Source organism: Schistocerca americana, chromosome 8 (assembly GCF_021461395.2).
Source record: "Schistocerca americana isolate TAMUIC-IGC-003095 chromosome 8, iqSchAmer2.1, whole genome shotgun sequence".
NCBI lineage: Eukaryota > Metazoa > Arthropoda > Insecta > Orthoptera > Acrididae > Schistocerca > Schistocerca americana.
This window is the reverse complement of record NC_060126.1, coordinates 368,444,476-368,467,297: the sequence shown is the minus strand read 5'-3', so window position 1 is coordinate 368,467,297 and position 22,822 is coordinate 368,444,476. Positions and strand designations below refer to the sequence as shown.

General features: G+C 41.7%; 1 protein-coding gene across 1 annotated transcript in view; it reads left to right on the top strand.

Moving 5' to 3' along the window:
* The window catches only part of LOC124545855, a 77,957-nt gene that overhangs the window by 4,702 nt on the left and 50,433 nt on the right, over positions 1–22,822 (top strand). Inside the window, exons 4-5 of the mRNA XM_047124813.1 lie at positions 14,656–14,787; positions 16,529–16,693. Coding sequence (XP_046980769.1) covers positions 14,656–14,787; positions 16,529–16,693 — 297 coding nt within the window. The remainder of the gene's footprint in view (positions 1–14,655; positions 14,788–16,528; positions 16,694–22,822) is intronic.

The window sequence follows — 22,822 nt, the reverse complement described above, 5'->3', positions numbered from 1 at the left end:
CAACTTGAATGCTACTTTGTTGTATGCCATTGGCAACACTGGGCAGTTCACAAGTAACATTAGGAGCTCTGGTTGGAGGAACTAAGTTCCATGATGTGAAGTGTCAGTCAACACGTTATCCTTATCATACTATACATACATACCTGTGCAATCCTAGGTCAACCATTTTTCTACACTTGATACATATGTATGGATGTTCCTGCAAGGGGGTAAATTTTTGAATTGTGGTGCTACTGTCTATTTGGTTTACTGAATGTGAAAATCTTTCTACTTGTTTTAGTTGTCTTTTTTACTTTGGTAGCCATTAATGTTATAAAAATCTCATCCCCATTGGTAAGTTTCAGTGTGGGCATCTTCAACCGCAGATCTATATTGTGTGTTATTTTCAGAGAGAGCGTTTACTATTTATTTTATATTTAAGATACTCCATTACACTGCGGTATTATATGTTCGTGTATTTAGTATTGTTTCGTAGGGTGTCTTGTCATGCTTGCTATTGGGCTCAGGTTCTTTCTAAAGCTTCTGGTTTTATCGCAGGTGAAGTGGTGGCTGATAGAAGCATCCAAATAAACATTTATGTCTACCCTTGAGAATGAGCCTTGCTGACACTCTCTCACATTGAGCAACAGTTGCGATTTCAGTAGATTTGAGTTCCATGTCTTCTGTTATGTATTAGTTTTTAACCAGATTTCTGTACTTCGTATTATGTAGGCTTCATTGTTTTGTGCTTCAAACTCTGGTACTTTGTTGTTAATGCTGAGGTAACAAGGGTCTATCCCACGTCAGTCTTACAGTATAAGGGGCAGTCCATTGAAAATGAGACAGATGAGGAAAATTGAGTAAATGGTTTATTATTTCAAAATTAATCACCATATCTGCTAAGTTATCCCACTGAAAAACAGTACAGTCAGTGCCTGCATGGAAAAATGTTCGAGGTTTCCTACAGAACCATGATTGTATCCAGATGTGCATCTTTTCATCCAAAGCAAATTGATGGCCATGAATGTCTTTCTTAAAGACTCCAAAAAATATGGAAATCATAAGGAGAGAGATCGGGATTGTGCGGAGGATGTGATAGGACTTCACAGAGAATCTTCTGCAGCATATTTAAAACAACCTCGGCATTGTATGGGCCTGCCCATGTTGTGGTTACAGGCAGGCTGCTGTATGAGAGCTAGCGTTTGGTTGCTTGAATCCCTTGTCTGTTATCTACTAATTTGACCTTGCAAAATAATGGCAGTTTCAATGATCTACTTAACCACTTGGGGCTTGGCATATCACTCTTGTGCAGTATAAGATACCTACTTGTGTCTTTCATTTAGGCCTATACCAAAAGCTTTTGACAATGTTGGCTGGAATACTCTCTTTCAAATTCTGAAGGTGGCAGGGGTAAAATACAGAGAGCGAAAGGCTATTTACAATTTGCACAGAAACCAGATGGCAGTTATAAGAGTCGAGGGACAGGAAAGAGAAGCAGTGGTTGGGAAGGGAGTGAGACAGGGTTGCAGCCTCTCCCCGATGCTATTCAATCTGTATATTGAGCAAGCAGTAAAGGAAACAAAAGAAAAGTTCAGAGTAGGTATTAAAATCTATGGAGAAGAGAGAAAAAACTTCGAGGTTTGCCGATGACATTGTAATTCTGTCAGAGACAGCAAAGGACTTGGAAGAGCAGTTGAATGGAATGGACAGTGTCTTGAAAGGAGGGTATAAGATGAACATCAACAAAAGCAAAACGAGGATAATGGAATGTAGTCGAATTAAATCGGGTGATGCTGCAGAAATTAGATTAGCAAATGAGACACTTAAAGTAGTAAATGAGTTTTGCTATTTGGGGAGCAAAAGAACTGGTGATGTTCGGAGTAGAGGATATAAAATGTAGACTGGCAATGGCAAGGAAAGCGTTTCTGAAGAAGAGAAATTTGTTAACATAGAGTGTAGATTTAAGTGTCAGGAAGTCGTTCGTGAAAGTATTTGTATGGAGTGTAGCCATGTATGGAAGTGTAACATGGATGATAAATAGTTTAGACAAGAAGAGAATAGAAGCTTTCTAAATGTGGTGCTACAGAAGAATGCTGAAGATTAGATGGGTAGATCACATAACTAATGAGGAGGTATTGAACAGAATTGGGGAGAAGAGGAGTTTGTGGCACAACTTGACTAGGAGAAGGGATTGGTTGGTAGGACATGTTCTGAGACATCAAGGGATCACCAATTTGGTACTGGAGGGCAGCGTGGAGGGTAAAAATTGTAGAGGGAGACCAAGAGATGAATACACTAAGCAAATTCAGAAGGATGTAGGCTGCAGTAGGTACTGGGAGATGAAGAAGGTTGCACAGGATGGAGTAGCGTGGAGAGCTGCATCAAACCAGTCTCAGGACTGAAGACAACAACCACCACCAAAAATTGGCACAATGGTATGTGTGCACAGACCTTGGCCACAGACTGCCCTTTGAGTTTAACACCCTCTGTTGTATAAAGGCAATCACAGCACTGGTGAAAGAGATGATTTGCTTTATTTGCTGCGATCTGGATGCAGTTGTGAAACTACTGTTTTCTCAGTACACAGATATTGTATCTCTCCTGTAAATGGTTCAATGATGTAACATGGGTAAGTCAGACTGGGCCCATAAGGAGACTTCTTAAAGGCAATCATCAAAGTTCATCCACCTGTCACAGATGTCATTCAAAATAAGTATTACACAGATAAGATGTTGCAGAATGCAACACTGTCGGTTGTGCCTTAAAAAAGAAATTGACACTGAATTTAGTAATGCTATTGAATATGCTGCTAGACCTCTCTCTAGTGATGCAGCAGAAGAAATAAAGAGGGAAACACACATAAATGCCTCCTCAGAAATGTAATATTTTCTCCATGGAAAGGGCATCTATATAAGCGACAAGAAGATCCTCACATGACAGTTCTTTTAATGAATGAGTGCAATGGTACCTTATTTTACCTACAACAAGAAAATCGCCTCCTGTTTAGTGAATCATAATATTGATATATTGGTTACCCCTGCCTCTCTCTGCATTTATGATGTGCATTTTATCAATGTTTTTTTGCTGGGCACTGACTACTTCTGTTCAAACAAAGTGCATTTTATGTAATTGTACCAATGTGTTTTCCCCCTTCCTGGTCCTGGGGTAAGAATAGGGCCAAGGTATTCTTGCCTGTCGTAAGAGGCGACTAAAGGGAGTATCACATGTTTCAGCCTTTGTGATGGACCCCTGTAGGGTTTGACCTCCATTTTTCAAAATTTTCCCGAAGAGCTAGCCAATTGGGGAAAGGCACCTTATATGGTGCATTATGTCTATGGTGCATTTTCCACTATGCAGTGTCACTTTCTGTGCCGACAATGACCATGGACTTCTTTGTACCTGATATCCAGCATGGTAGCCAGTCTGTTGTGGTGGGGCCATCATGTACCCTGTTGGTTGTAGCCCCCTGACAACACAGGGATTGCTCTGCTGATGCCTGCACTGTTAACTCCGCACATATGCCAAGGAGTAGGTGCCCGTCATCCTGGGGCATCGGGACTCCCAGCAATGGCCATCCTGCCAGGTGGCCTTTGCTGCGGCTGGGTGGCGCCCGTGGAGAGGGCTCCTGGTCGGGAGTGGGTGGCATCAGGGCGAATGACATGCCATGAAGCAAAGTACATCATCTCTTGCTGGTGGTGCACCGCCAGCAGTCTCTAAGCGGGCAAAGTCTAACTTTAATGCTAAGGAAACCTGGTTCCCGACAATGCGGACCCCTGCCCTCCGTAGCTATAAGGGATATTACAGGAACCGTAGAGACTATAATTGAGTGTCAGGTGGAGTTTGTGTTTATGTCCTAAACTCAGTCTTTAGTGAAACTGTGTCCCTTCAAACCCCTCTTGAAGCCGTGTCTGTCAGAATACGGACGACACAGGAAATAACTGTCTGCATTGTATATCTTCCTCCAGATGGTGCAGTACCCCTGAATGTATTAGCTGCACTGATTGATCAACTCCCTAAACCTTTCGTAGTTTTGGGAGATTTTACTGCCCATAACCCCTTGTGGGGTGACACCGTGCTTACTGGCAGAGGCAAAGATGTCGAAACTTTACTGTCTCAATTTGACCTGTGCCTGTTAAATACTGGGGCTGCCACACATTTCAGTGTGGCTTAAGGTTGTTACTCGGCCATCGATTATCAATTTGCAGCCCTGGACGTCTCCCATCTATCCACTGGAGAGCACATGACGACCTGTGTGGTAGTGACCACTTTTCCATCTTCCTGTCACTGCCCTGGCGTCAGGCCCATGAATGCCTGCCCAGGTGAGCTTTAAACAAGGTGGACTGGGAAAATTTCACCTCTGATGTCACTGTTAACTCTGCATCACATGGTAACATTGATGTGATGGTTGAGCAGGTGACACAATCCCTCGCTCTGTAGCGTGCCCTCCCCGGTGAAAGACAATCCCTTGGTGGATGCCGGAAGTTGCTGAGGCAATTACAGAGTATTGGCGAGCTCTACAGCGATATAAGCGACACCCTTCCCTAGACATCTGATAACCTTTAAGTGGCTCCATCCCCGTGTACGCCAGCTTATAAAACAAAGGAAACAGGGGTGCTGAGAGAGGTATGAGTCAACTATTGGGTGCCACATGTCACCTTCCCATGTCTGGACAAAGATCAGATGTTTTTTGGGTACCAGACCCCAACAGGTGACCCTGGCGTTATAATCATTGGCGTGTTATGTACCAATGCAAACACAATTGCCGAGCACTTTGCTGAGCACCATGCTCGAGCCTATGCGTCGGGGAACTCCCCCACCCCACCCGGCCCAGCCTTCTGGACCCACAAACGGCGGATGGAAAGGAAAGTCCTATCTTTCACTACACGCCACAGTGAACCCTATAACACCAAATTTACGGAGTGGAAGCTCCTCAGTGCTCTTGCATATGGCCCCGACATAGCTCTTGGGCCGGATCAGATCCACAGTGAGATGTTTAAACATCTCTCGTCTGATTACAAGTGCCATCTCATCATCATCTACAACTGGATCTGGTGTGATGGTGTCTTTCCATCCCAATGGCGGGAGAGCACCATTGTTCCAGTGCTCAAACCCGGCAAAAACCCACTTGATGTCGGTATCTATGGTCCCATCAGCCTCACCAACATTGTTTGTAAGCTGCTGGAACATATGGTGGCGGTGCTGGTCGGGTTGGGTCCTGGAGTCGCGTGGCCTACTGGCTCAATATCAGGGTGGATTCCGCCAGGGACGCTCTACCACTGATAATCTTGTGTCCCTCAAGTCTGCCATCTGAACAGCCTTTTCCAGACGCCAACACCTTGTTGCCGTCTTTTTTGAACTACGCAAAGTGTATGACACCACCTGGTGACGACATATCCTTGCCTCATTATACAGGTGGGGTCTCAGAGGCCCACTCCAGATTTTTATCGAGAATTTCCTGTTGCTCCGTACTTTCCGTGTCCTTGTTGGTGCCTCTCGTAGTCCACCCACCCATATCCAGGAGAATGGGGTCCCACAGGTCTCTGTATTGAGTGTATCACTATTTTTAGTGGCCATTAATGGTCTAGCAGCAGCTGTAGGACCGTACGTCTCACCCTCTCTGTATGCAGACGACTTCTGCATTTCGTACTGCTCCACCAGTACCAGTGTTGCTGAGCAGCACCTACAGGGAGCCATCCACAAGGCGCAGTCATCGGCTCTTGCCCATGGCTTCCAGTTTTCGGCCGCTAAGTTGTGTGTCATGCACTTCTGTCGGCGTCGTACCGTTCATCTGGAACCAGAACTTTACCTTCATGACTAGTTTCTGACGCCCGATTGACATGGCTACCTCACCTTCGTCAGCTTAAGTGGAAGTGCTGGCAGCACCTCAATGCCCTCCACTGCCTGAGCAACACCAACTGGGGTTCAGATCGCTCTACTCTATTGCAGCTCTACAAAGCCCTTGTTCAAGCCCGCCTTGACTATGGGAGTGTGGTTTATGGTTTGGCGGCAAGCTCAGTGTTGCGTGTACTCCACCCAGTGCACCACTGTGGCATTCGCCTAGTGACGGGAGCTTTTAGAACGGGTCCGGTGACCAGTGTCCTGGTGGAGGCTGGAGTCCCTCCCTTGCAGATCCGACATGCACAACTGCTTGCCAGTTACGTTGCACACATTCATAGTTCTTCTGAACATCTGAATTACCGTCTCCTTTTCCACCCGCAGCAGTTTATCTCCCGCATCGGCGGGCCAGGTCAGGGCTAACTATTACAGTTCACATGCGATCCGTTCTGTCTGAAGTGGAGTCCTTCCCTTTCCCACCTCCCATCCAGGTCTGTCCGCATACACCTCTATGGTGTACACCTAGGCCGCAGATTCATCTGGACGTTTTGTGTGACCCGAAGGACTCAGTTACTCCTACCGCTGTCATTTACTCTCGATTCTTGACGTATTCCGGGGCTCTGAAGTGGTTTAAACAGACTGCTTGATGGCTTGATGGTCATGTTGATTTTGCCTATGTCCACAGAGGCCATTTTGAACAGCATTCCTTGCCCGCTGGCTGCAGTGTATTCACTGCAGAGCTGGTTGCCACCTCTCGTGCACTTCAGTATATCCGTTCATGCCCCAGGAAATCATTTCTTCTATGTACTGACTCCTTGAGCAGCCTACAAGCTATCGACCAGTGCTACCCTTGCCATCCTTTGGTAGCATCCATCCAGGAGTCCATCTATGCTCTGGACCGGTCCCATCATTCAGTGGTGTTTGTGTGGACTCCAGGACACGTCGGCATCCCAGGCAACGAACTTGCCAACAGGCTGGCCAAACCGACTACGTGGAAACTGCTTCTGCAGATGGGCATCTCTGATCCTGACTTACGCCGTAGGATTTTTCGGCTTTGGGAGATGGAACGGCATAACAGTACACACAACAAACTGCGTGTGATTAAGGAGACTACGAAGGTGTGGAAGTCTTCCATGGGGGCCTCTCACAGGGAATCAGTTGTCCTCTGCTGGCTCTGCATTGGCCATGCTTCTGCGACCCACGGTTACCTCCTGCGCCGTGAAGACCCTCCTGAGTGTCAGTGCGGTGCCTGGTTGACAGTGACCCATATTCTGGTGCACTGTCCCACTTTGACCGCCCAGCAATGAAATCTGGCTTACCGGACTCGTTTCTGCTAATTTGACGACGCCTCATCGGCTGATTCAGTTTTACGTTTTATTCATGAGGGTGGGTTTTATCATTTGATATAAGTTTTAGCGCATGTCCTTTGTCCCTCTGTGTCCTCCACCCTAGTGTTTCTAGGGTGAGGTTTTAAGTGTTCCAGAGTGGCTGGCTTCTCCTTTTTTTTATTCTCATGGTCAGCCAGCCATGGTAATTTGCTTTGTTGTTTTAATCTCTTCATCCATTTCTGTGGTTCTCTCGTCCTCCTTTGTCCATTTACATGTATGTTGCCCTTCATCGTTCTTGTGATTTTTCCTTTCATTCCGTTTAGAGTTGTCAGTCTCATTTGTTTTATTCTCACACTTGTGGCTTTGTTTATTCAGAACAAGGGACTGATGACCTCGTAGTTTGGTCCCTTTCCCCCTCTTTTAATCCAACCATCCAATGTATTTTCACTGATAATCTTTCATGTATTTCTCTTGTAGAGCCTTGGAGAATAGCATAAAGCCAAAATGCGTAAGCCAGTACAAAATTAATAAATACAGTGGTCAAGACCAGTATCAGATTTTGAGTGCATTAAAAGTGACTGCAACATCTCTCGAAGCAATATGCATTTTACTGTTGAATAAAGTAATTGTGATTGACACCTTGCAATGTTGGAAGGCAGTGTTGCCTGTATGCAGCCAGCCACATTGACGAGGCTCTGTGTATACCAACGGAACAGGCAGCACAGTGAGCATGTGGTACATGAGGAAGAACAGCAGTTGGCCGACAGCTGTCCTACCACGCAACTTGCTGAAATGTTACTTTAAATGAAGTATGTGTGGTATTCCTGAAGTCCACAAGGAAGGCCTACCATTATAACCTGGTAAATTATCCAGTAAAGGTGAAGTGATATCTGCATTCCACAAGGAACTGTTATAGGGCCTCTACTTCTCCTAACCCATATAAACTATTTAAGAGAAAGTCTGAGCAGCCCTCTTGGATTGCTTCCAAATGATGCTGTCATTTACTGTCTAGTAAGTCACCAAAATGTCAAAACCAGTTGCAAAATGACTTACACACAGCATCTATGGTGCAAAAAGTGACAATTGACTATAAATAACAAAATGTGTGAGGTCATCCACATGAGTACTAAAGAAATCCATTGTATTTCGGTTGCACGATAAATCGCACAAATTCAAAAGCTGAAAATTCAACTAAATACCTAGGAGTTATAGTTATGAACAACTTAAAGTTGAAATGATCACATAGATAATGTTATGGGGAAGGCAAACCAAAGAGTGCATTGTATTGATGGAACACTTCAAAGGTGCAACAGGTCTACTAAAGACTGCCTACACTATGCTTGTTTGTCCTCTGGTAGAATATTGCTTTGTGTTGTGTGTCCTTCTCAGATATTATTGACAGAGGACATCAAAAAAGTTCTCAGAAGGGCAGCTCATTTTGTCTTATTAAAAAATAGGGAAGAGTGTCATGATATGAGAAGCAAGATGTGGCGGCAATAATTAAAACAAAGGTGTTTCTCTTTGGTGCAGGATTTTGTCACGAAATTTCAGTCACCAATTTTCTCCTCTGAATGTGAAAATATTTTTCTCAGCAACCTACATAGGTAGAAACGATCATCATAGAAAATAAGAGAAATCCTAGTTCGCACAGAAAGATTTAAATCTTCATTTTTCCTACACATTGTTAGAGAATGTGATTCGAAGAATGCTCTGCCAGGCACTTACGTGTGAACTACAGAGTAGTGAAGTAGATGTGTGAGCAACATCAGGACATTGACAGAATTAAACCTAAAGTCTTCTGACAATATGTAGACTGTACTTTTTTAGTGTTTTCTCCATGTTGAGAAAGAGCTGCCAAGATGGAAACATCTCAATTAAATGCAGAGCATATGAAAGGTGCACGATCCTTATTGTCGCGTGTCTTTTGCGACCAAGTAAGTCAGCCATAGTAGAGAATATCATCTCCGCGTGACATTTAATTGATTTTTCTACTACGAAAATCTTGTCCACAACGAAACCCTTCTGGGACTCAGATATTAAGGAATCTGTGTAAACGTGTTTCTCAGGTCTTATTAATTATGATGGCAGTCTTCAATTGGTCTAGTTAAGGCTTCAGGCCAGGGGTGATTTTAAAATTTTATTAGCCACAGATAGGAGGTGTTGCGTCCCTACACACACACACACACACACACACACACACACACACACACACACACACCACAGAGAGTGATTGGGGGGGGGGGCAAGGGAGTTAGTGTTGTCATTGTGACCCAGAGGTGAGGTGGCGCAGGTGCCAATTATAGCTCTACAGCTACATTCACAGTAGGCCAACGAATGACAGCCAGTTATGTTGTTGACAGAGATTTGCTTAGTGTGTACAGGTGGCAAATCAGAACCAATAAAGTGGTTGGCCTTGGTTGTGGTTTGGTTTGCTGGCTGTAAAATCAAAGCATTGGCAGTTGGTTGGCATTGGGATCCCTCTCATAGTGTTGATGCCAGATCAAATATTTGTTGACTCAATAGCGATTTTGTGTCTCTCTGGAATGGGTGTGTACGTGTTTCCATACATCAACAAGACATACTGAGTATGTTTTGTTCATCTGTTTTGCTCTTTGATTTAATAAGAGCATCATCAGAAACTCTGGAACTTACTGTATAAAATACAGTAATTTGCTGTTAAAGAGCAAAACCATTCGGTAAAACATACTGAGTGCTGCTCATGGCTGTCCTGAAAAACTTAGTTGCTGCTTCCCCTGCAGGCAATGACTGCTCTTGCTAAGGGTAGGTATTCATTGTATTTAAAAATACTGGAGTATAGAGTGGAATATGGAGAAAGCATTAAAGCTTATAGTTGTAACACGAATGGAAATGTTTATGGGCCCTTACGAACAAACTGAAAACACTAGGCACGTGGAGGGAAATAACTCAGCTATTAGAAAAGGGAAATAACTCAGCATATTAGAAAGTGATATGCACTATATAAAAAAGAAAATGGTGTTCTTTATTGGCATGTTTTTGCTGTGAATGACAAAGAGATACAAACAAAAGTGGGAGTATCTATGAACTTTCTGCTGCAGATACAGCTCTCCTAAAAGAGGTGGTATCTTTGGGAATTTTAAGGCTTACACAGTTCAGTAACAGATATTATGACATTGCCTATATTCTAATTCAAATTTGAGATAGACAATAAATTTGGCCTACCTTTTCTGAACATCAGCTTCTTGTGGTAAAATAAATATTGCGAATGCTGTGACTGCTAAATCCTCTTCTTTCCTCATTAGTCAGTGAAATTGTAATTAAAACTCTACTCTACAACAATAACAAAATGGGACCATCAGCAAGCTATCAAAGCCAACTGTGATTGCACATGACCAAATCCCTTGGTTCAGGCTCTTTGTATGGTGTGAAGGAGAAGCCCAACACCAGTGCCCTGGTGACCAGTGTTTGGCTGAATGCAGTCTGTCATTCACTGGCCTAGTGTGTACGTGTCACACAATTAACCATGCTCTCCTTCTTATGGTACGGGGATTATTTTAAAGTTCTGAATTGATTAGAATCATATGACTTTTGTAATGAAAGTGTTGCTGATCAAATGCCTGTCACTTTGTATTCCACTATTTCTTATCAAGGCTCCTTCCATGTTCTACTCTCCTAGTGCTTACTAGCATAAAGAGACTTACTGCATTTGACTATAACATGATTTTATTAAGTTATTAATTTATAAATGGATGTATAAGCAGTTAATTTTACCATTCAGTAGGCCTGAAATGGTCATCTAAGATGTTTCCTTTGTTGTGCATGTGTACAGTATAGTTCGATTTGTGAATACTCTGTATTCTGTCCAGTATTTTGTTGCATAGTTTTTAATACTTTAATTTGTGATTGCTTTTGTCGAGGCATGTAATAAGTGGAGGTAGTTGCCTTTTTGAAATCTTGGGAACCGATTTCACAACGGGCTGCACTGCTATCAGATTTCTGTAATTATTCATGTTTATGGCATGTGAACTTCAGAACTCAAATATCAGTGTCTGAAAGCAGTTAGATGAAACAGTCGGAAATTCTCGAGAAAATGAGAAAATTGACTTTGAAGTTCTCAGAGTGACCTTAATTTATTAAAGGTAGGAGAGATTTTGGAGTGTTGCATGGCTCTGTCAGTAGCACTTGAGGGTGGTAGCCAGTGGACTGCTGGTTTGAGATCATCTTTGCTCATTATTTTTTTCTGGTTCAGTTCAAACACTTGCATTATTTAAATATAAAGTTCATTAAGTATATGGCAACTCACACCCCTAATTATCATTTTTTATGGAAAATGTGTGTTTTCTTACTTCTGATTATTGTAATACCATGGAAAAATTCCTTCTTTCTGTTCATTGATCATAATTACCTCGTCACATGTTACATACTGTTTTCGTGTAAGGTTTGTAACGTATAATGGAATCAGTCTTCTGGTAGTAACATTGCTTCTTCAGAAATTACCACTGTTTGTGTTGGTTTGATGATGCTATTTTCTTTGATGATTTGCTTGTAGTATACATAGATATATTTCATGTGTAATCTTGAAACATCACTGCTTAAGTACCCTTCAGCAACATCATCTTGTGCGGGATCAGGCAAATTGCCATTGCCCTGCCTCCCCTCCCTCCGTCCGTCCGTCACTCCGTCACTCACTCACAACACAACTTGACCTTTGCCTCTTGCTTACTGATAACCCCACACACTTCAGGGTGAACACAGTACTTTCTTGGCCATTGACCTTTCCATTTGCAGCCATTGTCTTCTGCCATCCATCCACTAGAGTGTGTTGCAGTGAGCAGTTTACAGTCTTCTCATCCTTCCCTCAGCATCACTCCCCTGAATGCCTGCTCAGATGGGCTCTCAATGGTGCTGCCTGGAGTGCTTTCACCTCTGCTGTCACCCTTGGCTGGCTGCCAATGGCTATCGGTTTTCAGCGGTTAAGACTCACTTCGTGCTCTTTTGTCAATGTTGTACTGTTCATCCACAACCAGAACTTTACTTCGACAACCAACTTCTCAATGTGGTGGCAACTTATCACATTTAGGACTGGTCTTTGATTCTCGGTTGATGTGGATTTCCCGTCTTTGCCAGCTTAAGCTGGCTGCATATTAATACACTTCGCTGCCTGATAAACACCAGCTAGGATGCAGCTCGCACAACCCTTCTGCAGCTCTACAGAGCCCTGATACAATCCCGTCTCTACTATTGGAGTCTGGCATACGGTTCAACATTGCGCATACTGGATCTGATACACCATTGTAGGGTTCAACTTGCAACAGGAGCCTTTCGAACTAGTCTTGTGACCAGTTGACTCATGAAGGATGGGATCCCTCCATTGTGGATCAGGCACAAACAGCAACTTATCAGGTATGTAACCCATGTTCGCAGCTTTCCTGAGCACTTAAACTATGATCTTCTCTTTCCAAACACAGAAATCCATCTTCCACAATAGTGGCCTAGATCAGGGATTATGATCAGTCCACGTTTGGTCCGTCCTCTCTGAACTCCAGTAGTTTAATCTTCCACCTCTCCTCTGGGCCCACTCACATACACCTCCATGGTGTATCCCTTGGCCACAGCTTCATCTCGACCTATCACAAGGTCTGAAAGACTCGATCCCTCTCAAGGCCCTCTGTCTCAAATTTTTCTCTGTCCTTGGCGAATCCTGGGGTTCAAATGTAGTCTACATTGATGGCTTGATGGTTGCTGGTCAAGTGGACTTTGCTTATACTCACACAAAACATACTGAACCGCATTCCTTTCTGGATGGCTGTAGTGTTTTCACTGCGGAGTTGATAGCCATCTCTCGTGCTTACTGCATCGGTCGGTCCTTTCTCATCTGCAGCGACTCCTTGAGTAGTTTGCAAGCTGTTGACCAGTGTTAACCCCATTCCTTGGTCATTGCTGTCCAGGATTCTCTGTATGCCCTCGAACAATGTGGATGCCCAGTCACTTTCGTCTGGACCCCAGGTCATGTCGGGATTCTGGAGAATGAACTCACTGATAGCCTGGTTAAACTGGCTACCAGTAAACCGACTCTTGGTATCAGTATTCCGGAAACAGACCTCCAATCAGTATTGTGCAGTCAAGTGTTAGGAGTCTAGAATACTCACACAGGCTTACCAAACAAAGCATGGGTGATAAAGGAGACTACAAATCTGTGGAGGCCCTCCATGTAGGCCTCTCACAAGGACTCTGCTGTCCTTTGTCGGGTGTGCATCACCCATACGTGGCTGAGGCCTGGTCGTGTCCTCCATCATGAGGACCCACCCCATGGTCGTTGTGGTTACCATTTGATAGTAGTTCACATTTTGCTGGACAGTCCCCAAACTACCCACCCTGTGGCAGGCTCTCAATCTCCCTGACTCGCTACCACTTTTGTGAGGAGGTGATGCCCCAGCTACTGATTTAATTTTACATTTTATACATGAAGGGGCTTTCGCCTTTCTCGTTAAGGGAGGGCCACGTAGCCTTATTGAGGGGTTGGGAGAAAACTCTGTTGCCTCCTCTGCCCACACCAGGATGTGGTTGTCCAGGCTTGGTGGTCCAGCTGGGTCCTCACCTACCTGCTCTTTTACTCTTCTTCTCCCTTCTCCTGTTGTCTGTTAGACTTGTTCATCTTTTGTCTTTCTATGCTTTTCTTGCCCTGTCCATGTTGTTAGTCTTTCATAGACAGTTTGAGTGGAGTTAACTGTGGTAAGTGGCGGGCACTGGGTGATGTATGTTACTTCATTGCTGCTCTCCAGATGAGGCACCTTGCATGCCCATCATCCTCCCTTTTGTCCCTTATCTTGCCTTCATTGACATTTCGTACACCCCCCCCCCCCCTCCCCTCTGGTGCTAGAGTTTAGCATGGTAGGCTATCTCTCATGTACAGTCATGTAGACCTGTCTGTCTGAGGAAAAAGGGACTGATGACCCTATAGTTTGATCCCTTTACTCATCCAACAACCCAGCCAACGAACAATGGCATGAGCTCTCAGTTTTGGCAACTGATGTCAATGTTAACCAATAGTAACGGGCATACTGCAGAGGTTGTAAAAATGCACATATGAGAGTCTCTCTGTGAAGATACACACTCAGATATTGCATTTCTAGTAAACTCACATGCACTTCTCATAAAAATGATAGATGTGTGTTAATTATCATATATTTGATGAATTTTATATTTAAATGATGTAGGTATTAGAATTCAACTAGATAAAAAAAATACTGAAGCAAGACTTCAACCAGCACTCCAGCAATTACAGCTCAAGTGCCCCTGACAGAGCTACATGTCTTGTTATAAACTGATCTATATTTAGTAAATTAAGGCATGTTGGAGAACTTCAGGATCAATTTTCTTGAATTTTGAGAGCTGCGTTGAACTGCTTTGGCCAATTCATATTTGAATTCTGAACTTCGCGTACCATAGATGTGAAAAATTACAAAAATACGATTACTGTACCCCTTATCAGTAGGCTGTTGAATGTAATCGTGTATAAGTATTTGTATTCCAGGAGACAACAGGAAGCCCAAAAGACACCAGCATAAAAAGTATAAGAGAGCATGGGAAACCAGTTAAGACATTAGAATGTGTAGAAGAAGTGGACACACCATCAGATAGTGGAAACTGTGATATGACATATCAGGTAAATAGGTTGTAGAATTTTGTAGTACTTAAGGTTTTTTAGATTTCTTAAGGATTTAAATTTTCTTAAGTCTGACATTTTAACAGTTGAAGTACAAAGTGGTGAAGAAAAGTTTAAATGGCAATTGAAGCCTTTTGATTGTTCACTGTTTCCTGCAATACATCTTCCGTGCAGTAGCTAAACTGTAGTTCATAGCCATCCAGATGGTTAATAAACTGAGATGGTACTAGCACATAAGTAAGTTAACCAAAAGGTCCAGTTTTGCTTGCTTCAGACATAGAAGTATCTCTCATTATGTTAACTAGAAATATCTCATTATGTTAACCTGCAGACAGAATTGCTGAATTACAACAATGCATTTTGACATTTGAAACTTCCTGGCAGATTAAAACTGTGTGCCCAACTGAGACTCGAACTCGGGACCTTTGCCTTTCGCAGGCAAGTGCTCTACCATCTGAGCTACATAAGCACGACTCACGCCCGGTACTCACAGCTCGCAGGAGAGCTTCTGTAAAGTTTGGAAGGTAGAAGACGAGATACTGGCAGAAGTAAAGCTGTGAGTACCGGGCGTGAGTCGTGCTTCGGTAGCTCAGATGGTAGAGCACTTGGCCGCGAAAGGCAAAGGTCCCGAGTTCGAGTCTCGGTCGGGCACACAGTTTTAATCTGCCAGGAAGTTTCATATCAGCGCACACTCCGCTGCAGAGTGAAAATCTCATTCTGGATTTTGACATTTGCTTTGCAATTCTTCCTAGTTCGTAAATCTTGAGGCTAACAAATTTTTAAGTGGTAAAATACACTGGTGGCTTGATGCCCTCTTTTTTGGTGCTACTGCCAGAAGAGTTGTCTGTGTCAGCATTGGCATTTGCCTTCTTTCTTGTTTCTCATTGGTTATAATTATACAACACCACTACCACATGTAGAACTCTTAATTCACCCACATTCTGTAGTTATCAGTTCTAAACAAATATACTTCAGACAACTTATGGGCAATCCAATGATGTTCAGTTATTGTAGAATAATTCACTGAATTCAGACCAACTTTTGCTGTTTTGAATGTGAGACATTGTCAATGTTGTGTGTTCCCCACCTTGATGTGCTAAAAATTTATTTAATTTTTGTGAGGTAACTCCTGACATCTTTCGGAACTGAATTATTCACATTTTTTGTTGTCATAGTTGTTCATTGTGTTTGTTTGATTATGCAAGTGGATGATAAAGAAGACATATTTATATCTTAAGCAATGTTTTCTCCCCATGTTCAACATTGCTAGCATCATTATCAGTGGCAATTTTTTTGTTGAATCCTGCACTTCAGTTTTTGTCAGATTGTATGCCGTGCTTTCATAAACATGCTGCCCATATTCTAGCAGACAGGGACAGTATTATGTCCATGCGAATGCAATTTTATACTGTTAAATGAGTGTTTGGAAAGAATGTCATTTTAGTGAAAATTTGGGCATGTGTGAAAAAAAAGTTGCCACTGACGACATCTTTGGAAATAAGAATGCAAAATGTGCATAGTCTAAGTAACTGTCACAAATTTCAGCTGCATAGAAGATTAATACACAAACTGAATGAATTATTATAGCTCAGGTAACTATGCAATTCATACACATGGAAAAATGCTACTAAGTTTAATGAATGGTAGTAGGTGAATAACTGTCAATTTGTTGTGTTTGTTAGACTCTTCTGACTTGTTTTAATTTTTGTGCTAGTCGTGTGTAAAGTATTATTGTTTTTAGCAGGCCTTGCAGAGCATACCACCTCATGTGCAATGTCAGCCATTAGACTTGTGTGAGCCATTGAATATTGGTGAAGCCATCAGGAGGTACAGAACGTCGTTTACGTTGAATTGGTCCTCATCTTTAGCAAAGCTCATTGAACTATTTTCGTGGCTAGCAAAGAAAGTGAGAACCTCTGCTTTACTGTTAATATCTATGATACGTAGTTCAAATTCTGTAACAAAGTGGTTGAGTAGTAAAATAAGTGCGTAATTAGTGTAAATTATTAGTTATATTCAGTGTCTGTAGATATGCAGTTTCACGCCAGTTGGATAAATTTTTCAATTCTGTACTGTATTTCTTTGGTTCTATTTATTAGCTTGTTTTTAAATAACTTCCGTTCTTAAGCATGCTTTTAATTTCTGTCATGAAGCTGCTGACGCAATAGTAAGAAAATTTATGATAATACATGTTAGCTGTACTGAGGACTGGATTTCCGTAAGATAACATCCTCAGAGATGAAAATCGTACTTCTTTGATGAATGATAAGAAATAAGAATAAAATATAAACATGGTATTTTCAGTTATAAATGTTAAATCTTGTTCCTTCTGCTGCTGCCCTCTCCTCTGCTCGATAACTGTGTGTCTATTTTTGATTTCATGCAATGAACTGAAGATACTTGGACTGTGGAGCTGCACCACATTTATTTAAGAAATTGGAGGCCAAAAATATTAGAAATCAGTTGTGAACTATAAATTCAACCACCACCATTAGCACCCCCACCCCCCCCAAAAAAAAAAAAAAAAAAAAAAGGGGGTCGTCATCACATAATTTCCAAACCACTTATTGTCAATGGCATATGAAATAGTGTCTTCCGCGTTTGTTGATAATTAACCCTTTCGCTGCTACAGGCGTCCTCTCTGCATTCGGCGTAAGGATGGCTTTGTTATGCTCGCCAAATGTTAGTGCCTGTGTTGAGAGATGCTGTTGTAGATGGCAGGAAATACATATGATTTTTTGAAAGCTATTCAGCGAAAAAAAATGATTTTTGCTCATATTATACTCTGATATCTTCGCTTGATGACTGATTGAATTTCATTTCCTTATATGCCATAATTACTGTGCTGCATTAAATTACTTAAGACTGTGTGCGAAATTTTAAAAGTTTTGCAGAGATAAAAATGCATTGCATAAACTTCGCATGTGGTTGATTTTAGGCCATACATTACAGCAAATGAAATGTAGAGATGATCTCTAAATTTTATTTGAAATTGAAAGCAGAACAATGCTTCACTTTATTCTAGAGTTAAAGGGTTTTATATCCAATGGCTGGTCCAACGCGACACGCTCATTCACGTTCTTACTCATTGCGAATTGTGGGCATAACAACTGTCATATCTAATAAATGATTAAAGGTATCAAAAGGAGGTTTTCTGTAAATGATAGCACGTAATGAGGCACATATGTTGTGTGATAAATACTCAAAAATTTTTTGTTCACAGAAAAATGGAAGTAACTCCATCGACGGCAGTGAGAGATCAGTGGCTCAGGATGCTTTTATAGACATCCATAGCAGTGAAGGAAAACCCAGGTGTCCTGCATATACACGTCCAACAGCACCTGGGGAGCAGTGGGGAAAATATGTGTATACATGTCCACAGCAGTGCAAAGTTAATTAGTTTAGGAATTATCCGTACTCACTACAGTGGAAGTTATGTAGGAATTTGCTTTGCTGGTGAGAACGGTGTCCTCCTTAATTATTAAAATAAGAACAAGAAGAGTGCTTCTGACACAAGCAAACAGTGTTGAATCTGAGGCTATAAGAGTTTCAGAGCTTATGCTCATAAGGAGAAGGGACAAGTAGAAAAGGGGAAAATGTAGAAAATGACAACTGTATAGGAGAAGTAACTTGAGGTAAAGTCACTCCAAATTCTGAACCAAAACAGACAAATGCAGAAAGTTAGAAAGAAGGAACAATGCACTGGAAAAGAAGTCAAAATCCTATAATACATTCTTACTTTCTGTAATTTTTCTACAGCTTCTCTCTCACCAGAGTTAGTTTGCTTTCTCACATTTCCTAACTGTCTATATTGTATCTCCTATACAATTGCTTATAATGAAAAATATTTTTTTATAAACTTTTAGCAGTTAGTAAAAAAGCTTAAATTAGCTTTCCAAGAAAAGAAACTGACTTATAACGTTGTTGTGGTCTTTTCTGCATCCCTCAGGATACGAACATAATCCACTACATCCATGCAACAAATGTCCCACAAAGCAGGGTTACACTCTACAATCAGTAAATGCTGGTGGAGTAGCAGGAGAACACAAAGGTTACATTCAAAGTCGGAAAGCAGCAGGACCAGAGGAGACACATTCTGAATTCCATAAATTGTTTGATGAAGAACAAATAGATTGGATGATAAAACCATTCAATAAAATTACGTGTAATTCAGGTACCATTCCTTAGTGCCCTCAGTCAAGAGTTTGTAATCTTGCAAAAAAAAAAAAAACCAAAATTTACTGATTTCACAACAAATGTGATAAGTCATGTCATGAAAATATTTCTAAAAATTATTCACAAAAGAATCTACAAAGTCTCTCCATTAAAACTATATCGGAAGTGAAGACATGAACTGTGGTGTCTGTGCTTGTTCTACTGATTATCAAACAGCTTTTTAGTGAGTACAACATTGCAAGACAGTCAAGGTGCTGAAAAACAGTGGGGTATATGACAACGACCTGGATCATAATTAATTTGTATTGAAACCAATATTCCACTACAAGAATAGAAAATGATAAAATGACACATTAAAGATATGCTAAGGAGTGAGACGGGGCTGTATTTTGTTGCCACCAATATTTTAGCTCATATTCCCTTCAAAGAAGCCAATGAAAATGTTGAAGAAAGAATTGCCTTGAAGCTGAACAGTATCCACTACACTAACTGTAATATTTGCTGACAGCTTAAATAGCCTTAGACATCTTGTATCCTGCATCACCAAAATATGAGTGTTGTGGGCTAGAAATAAACATAGGTGAAACAAAATTCATTGTCATCAGCAAGAAATATATACCATACTGTCACTTAAACCATAAATATGCCATGTTAATTATTAATTATTTGACGTAAGCAGCTTCTTGGTGGTAGTTTATTTTGGGTGTTGCCTTTCATCAGCAGTATGTGTACTACAAAAGAGCTTTCTTCTAATACATTACTTCTAGTATATGTAGTAGTGTTTTATGTGTGTGTGATTTTTCTTGTCTTTATAATGCAACTTGCCATATGCATAATGGTTTTTAGCATGTGCCAGTGATATTATTTCATAATAATCTTGTAGTAATAAGATAATATGCTTTATACATACTTAAATGCAATAAGCATAAGTGTTTTTATAAAAATATATGCAATTGTCATTGACAATTACTGTACATAAGATTATTTTTTGTTATATATCATAGAATATATATAATGCTACTTCTAATTTTTGTTATATCTGCTTGCAGAACAAAGAAACGTGTTGCCATTCAAGAACACTATGAAATCTTTGATTCTGTGTGTGTGTGTGTGTGTGTGTGTGTCCCAGAACAAAACCACACAGTCAGTGACAAAACATAGTGCCTGTCAGTTCTATATATTGCTGAAAAGGGCAGCTTACTAAATACATAGGAAGAAATATGCAACTTCCCCATATAACAATACATCCTGTCCGCCCCGATAGCTGAGTGGTCAGCTTGACAGATTGCCTTTCTATGGGCCCGGGTTCGATTCCCAACTGGGTCGGAGATTTTCTCCGCTCTGGGACTGGATATTGTGCTGTCTTCATCATCGTTTCATTCCCATCTGGCACGCAGGTCGCCCAATATGGCGTCGAATGTAATAAGACCTGCACCAAAGCGGCTGGACCTGCCCCGCAAGGGGCCTCCCGGCCGGTGACACCAAACACTCATTTCCAATAGATCCTGACATTCTAAATTAATAGATTGATCTACAAAACCAAAAAATGTTGAAAATTTCATTAGTATTCTTTAATGGAAATAATTTTCTTTGTTACGCTAACAGAGGTAATACAAATTAGAAAAAATAATCTTTGCATGCACAGCAATTGCCAATGACAACTGCGTATATTTTCATTAAAAAAATACCTTACTTTTTGCATATAAAGCTTATTGTTAAGAAATGTTGTCACTGGCATATGCTAAAAAGCGTTGCATAGAAGGCATGTGAAATTGTAATGATATGAAAAATCACATACACAAAAAATACTACCACATATACTAGAAGTAACATAAAAGAAGGTCTTTTGTAACCCAGATATGCCCAAACCTGTGCAGTAAAATAAAATACTACAAACAAGCAGGTCACATCAAACAGTAAATCATTAATGACATATTTACAATTTATACAAAGCTGCAAAGCACCAAATGTAACAGACATTTCGTATTGCCTAAACATTAATGGTGAATTTATTGAGCAAGAAAACAAATTATACATACCTATAAACTAACATTAACAACAAATGGGAAAACTTGAAAGAAATTAAAGTTCCTGTTGAGAAAGCAGGAGCTGCAGTTCGTAAAATGACAGAGCCATCACCTCTTAATCAAAACAAAATTAAGATTTCTACATTGCTACATGTTTTCCATTCTTTTCTGTGGATGTGGGACCTGAACTTTGACTGAGATGACAAGCAAATGACTTGAGGCATTTGAGAGGTGGCTGTCCTGGAGAAAATCTAAGAGTACCATAGACAAAATTACTGACAATGGAATTTTCTGTGAAATAAAGAAAAACAGGTTCCAAAGCTAGTAAAATGTGGAAAACTACTGTTACAACCCCCTGAACTGGGATTGTAATACGTCAGAATGACAGAGGGTTATGTTTTGGGAAAGAACGGTGATTCATGCTGAAGCATGAAGGGAAACACTGTCAAGAATGTCATTGATTTTATTGCATCGAAGGTACACAGTGAGCCTTCTGCTGATCCCAATGATTGTGCCTCGCAGAGTCCATGCATGGGTCAATGCCAATGCCAGAATCTGCTGCATCGGTGTCCGGCTGCCCCGCCTTGCAGATGTAGCCCTCCTACTGACATCATAGATCAGTGGGCACCGCATGTGTCAGTTTTGCCGGTAGCCTGGGACACGACTGGCTGCTCCCTCAAGCACAACTCGTGGACCTCATGTAGTTTGCCAGACAGAAACTGCTGACCACCATCCATGTAATGAGCCTAAGTAGCTCTGGCCATCCACCCAACTCAATAAGGGACTGCAGACAGCTCTGCATCGAGGAGGCCATGAGTTACAATGCCCCTGCTCCGCCTCTACGGACAGAGCTTGCAGTCTGCTGGACAGTGTCACCCAGAGCAGCGGAGGCTAGCAGAACTCTCACTCCTTGTGCTAGTGCAGCTCCCAGATACGGCTTGCCCCACCACAGCTTTGGCGTCTCTCTGCAGTGAAGGTTGATGGTAGTTTTAAGTGGGCCGGTAGGGTGCTGATATCCATCACTAGAAGGTTGTTGTGATTGACCTGCAACTTTCATTCTGTCCAGTTTTAGATGTGAACAGAATGATAACATGACTGCCCCCTTTGAACTTCCAGGCTCGCTTATTTATATGTCTTTTCTCTATGACTGAATAAGTTCCTCTAAAGGGAACAAGTGGAGTGCTCTTTAATAATACCATGTCAGTTTTCCTTAGCCCACTTCGGCCCCTACACATAGGTCACTAGGTGCTGTTGCAACTGCAATCTATGGGTTCTTCACAGCATGTCAGTGCCCTCTGCTGCCCTTAGTACTTCACACTTGTATACAGTGCCCGTCAGGCTGTACCTTCTTGCCTGCACACTGTGTCGTAGACCTGCCTCGCAGCTGTTGTTTGCTAAATATCAACATTGCCTGCACCTGCCGTCTGACGTGATAAGTCTCTCAGCTACTACCTTACAGCCATAGATGAAAGAAATTTACAAGAATTCCCCAAATCCATGCCTGCACTTACTTGTGGCGCAGCACTACAGTATCTCACCCATGTTATGAGGCCTGGAAACTGGTATAAACTTCTGCATAACATTTTTTTTTTAAGGAAAGATATCTGGTATAATGAGGCTGAGGGAGGAAACAGCATCTTGACTCAGAAACTTAATGACATGGACTTCACACAGGAGAGAGAAACTCTCTTGAACAAACAAAAAATAATAAAGTTGTGATGGTCACCACCATATTGAATGGATAAGCACTAGGAGGAGGATTGTAATTTTTCCAGATTTCTGGTAGTAGGCAGAGTATCTATGGCTCCACTTGTTAGACAGTTGGTTTTACC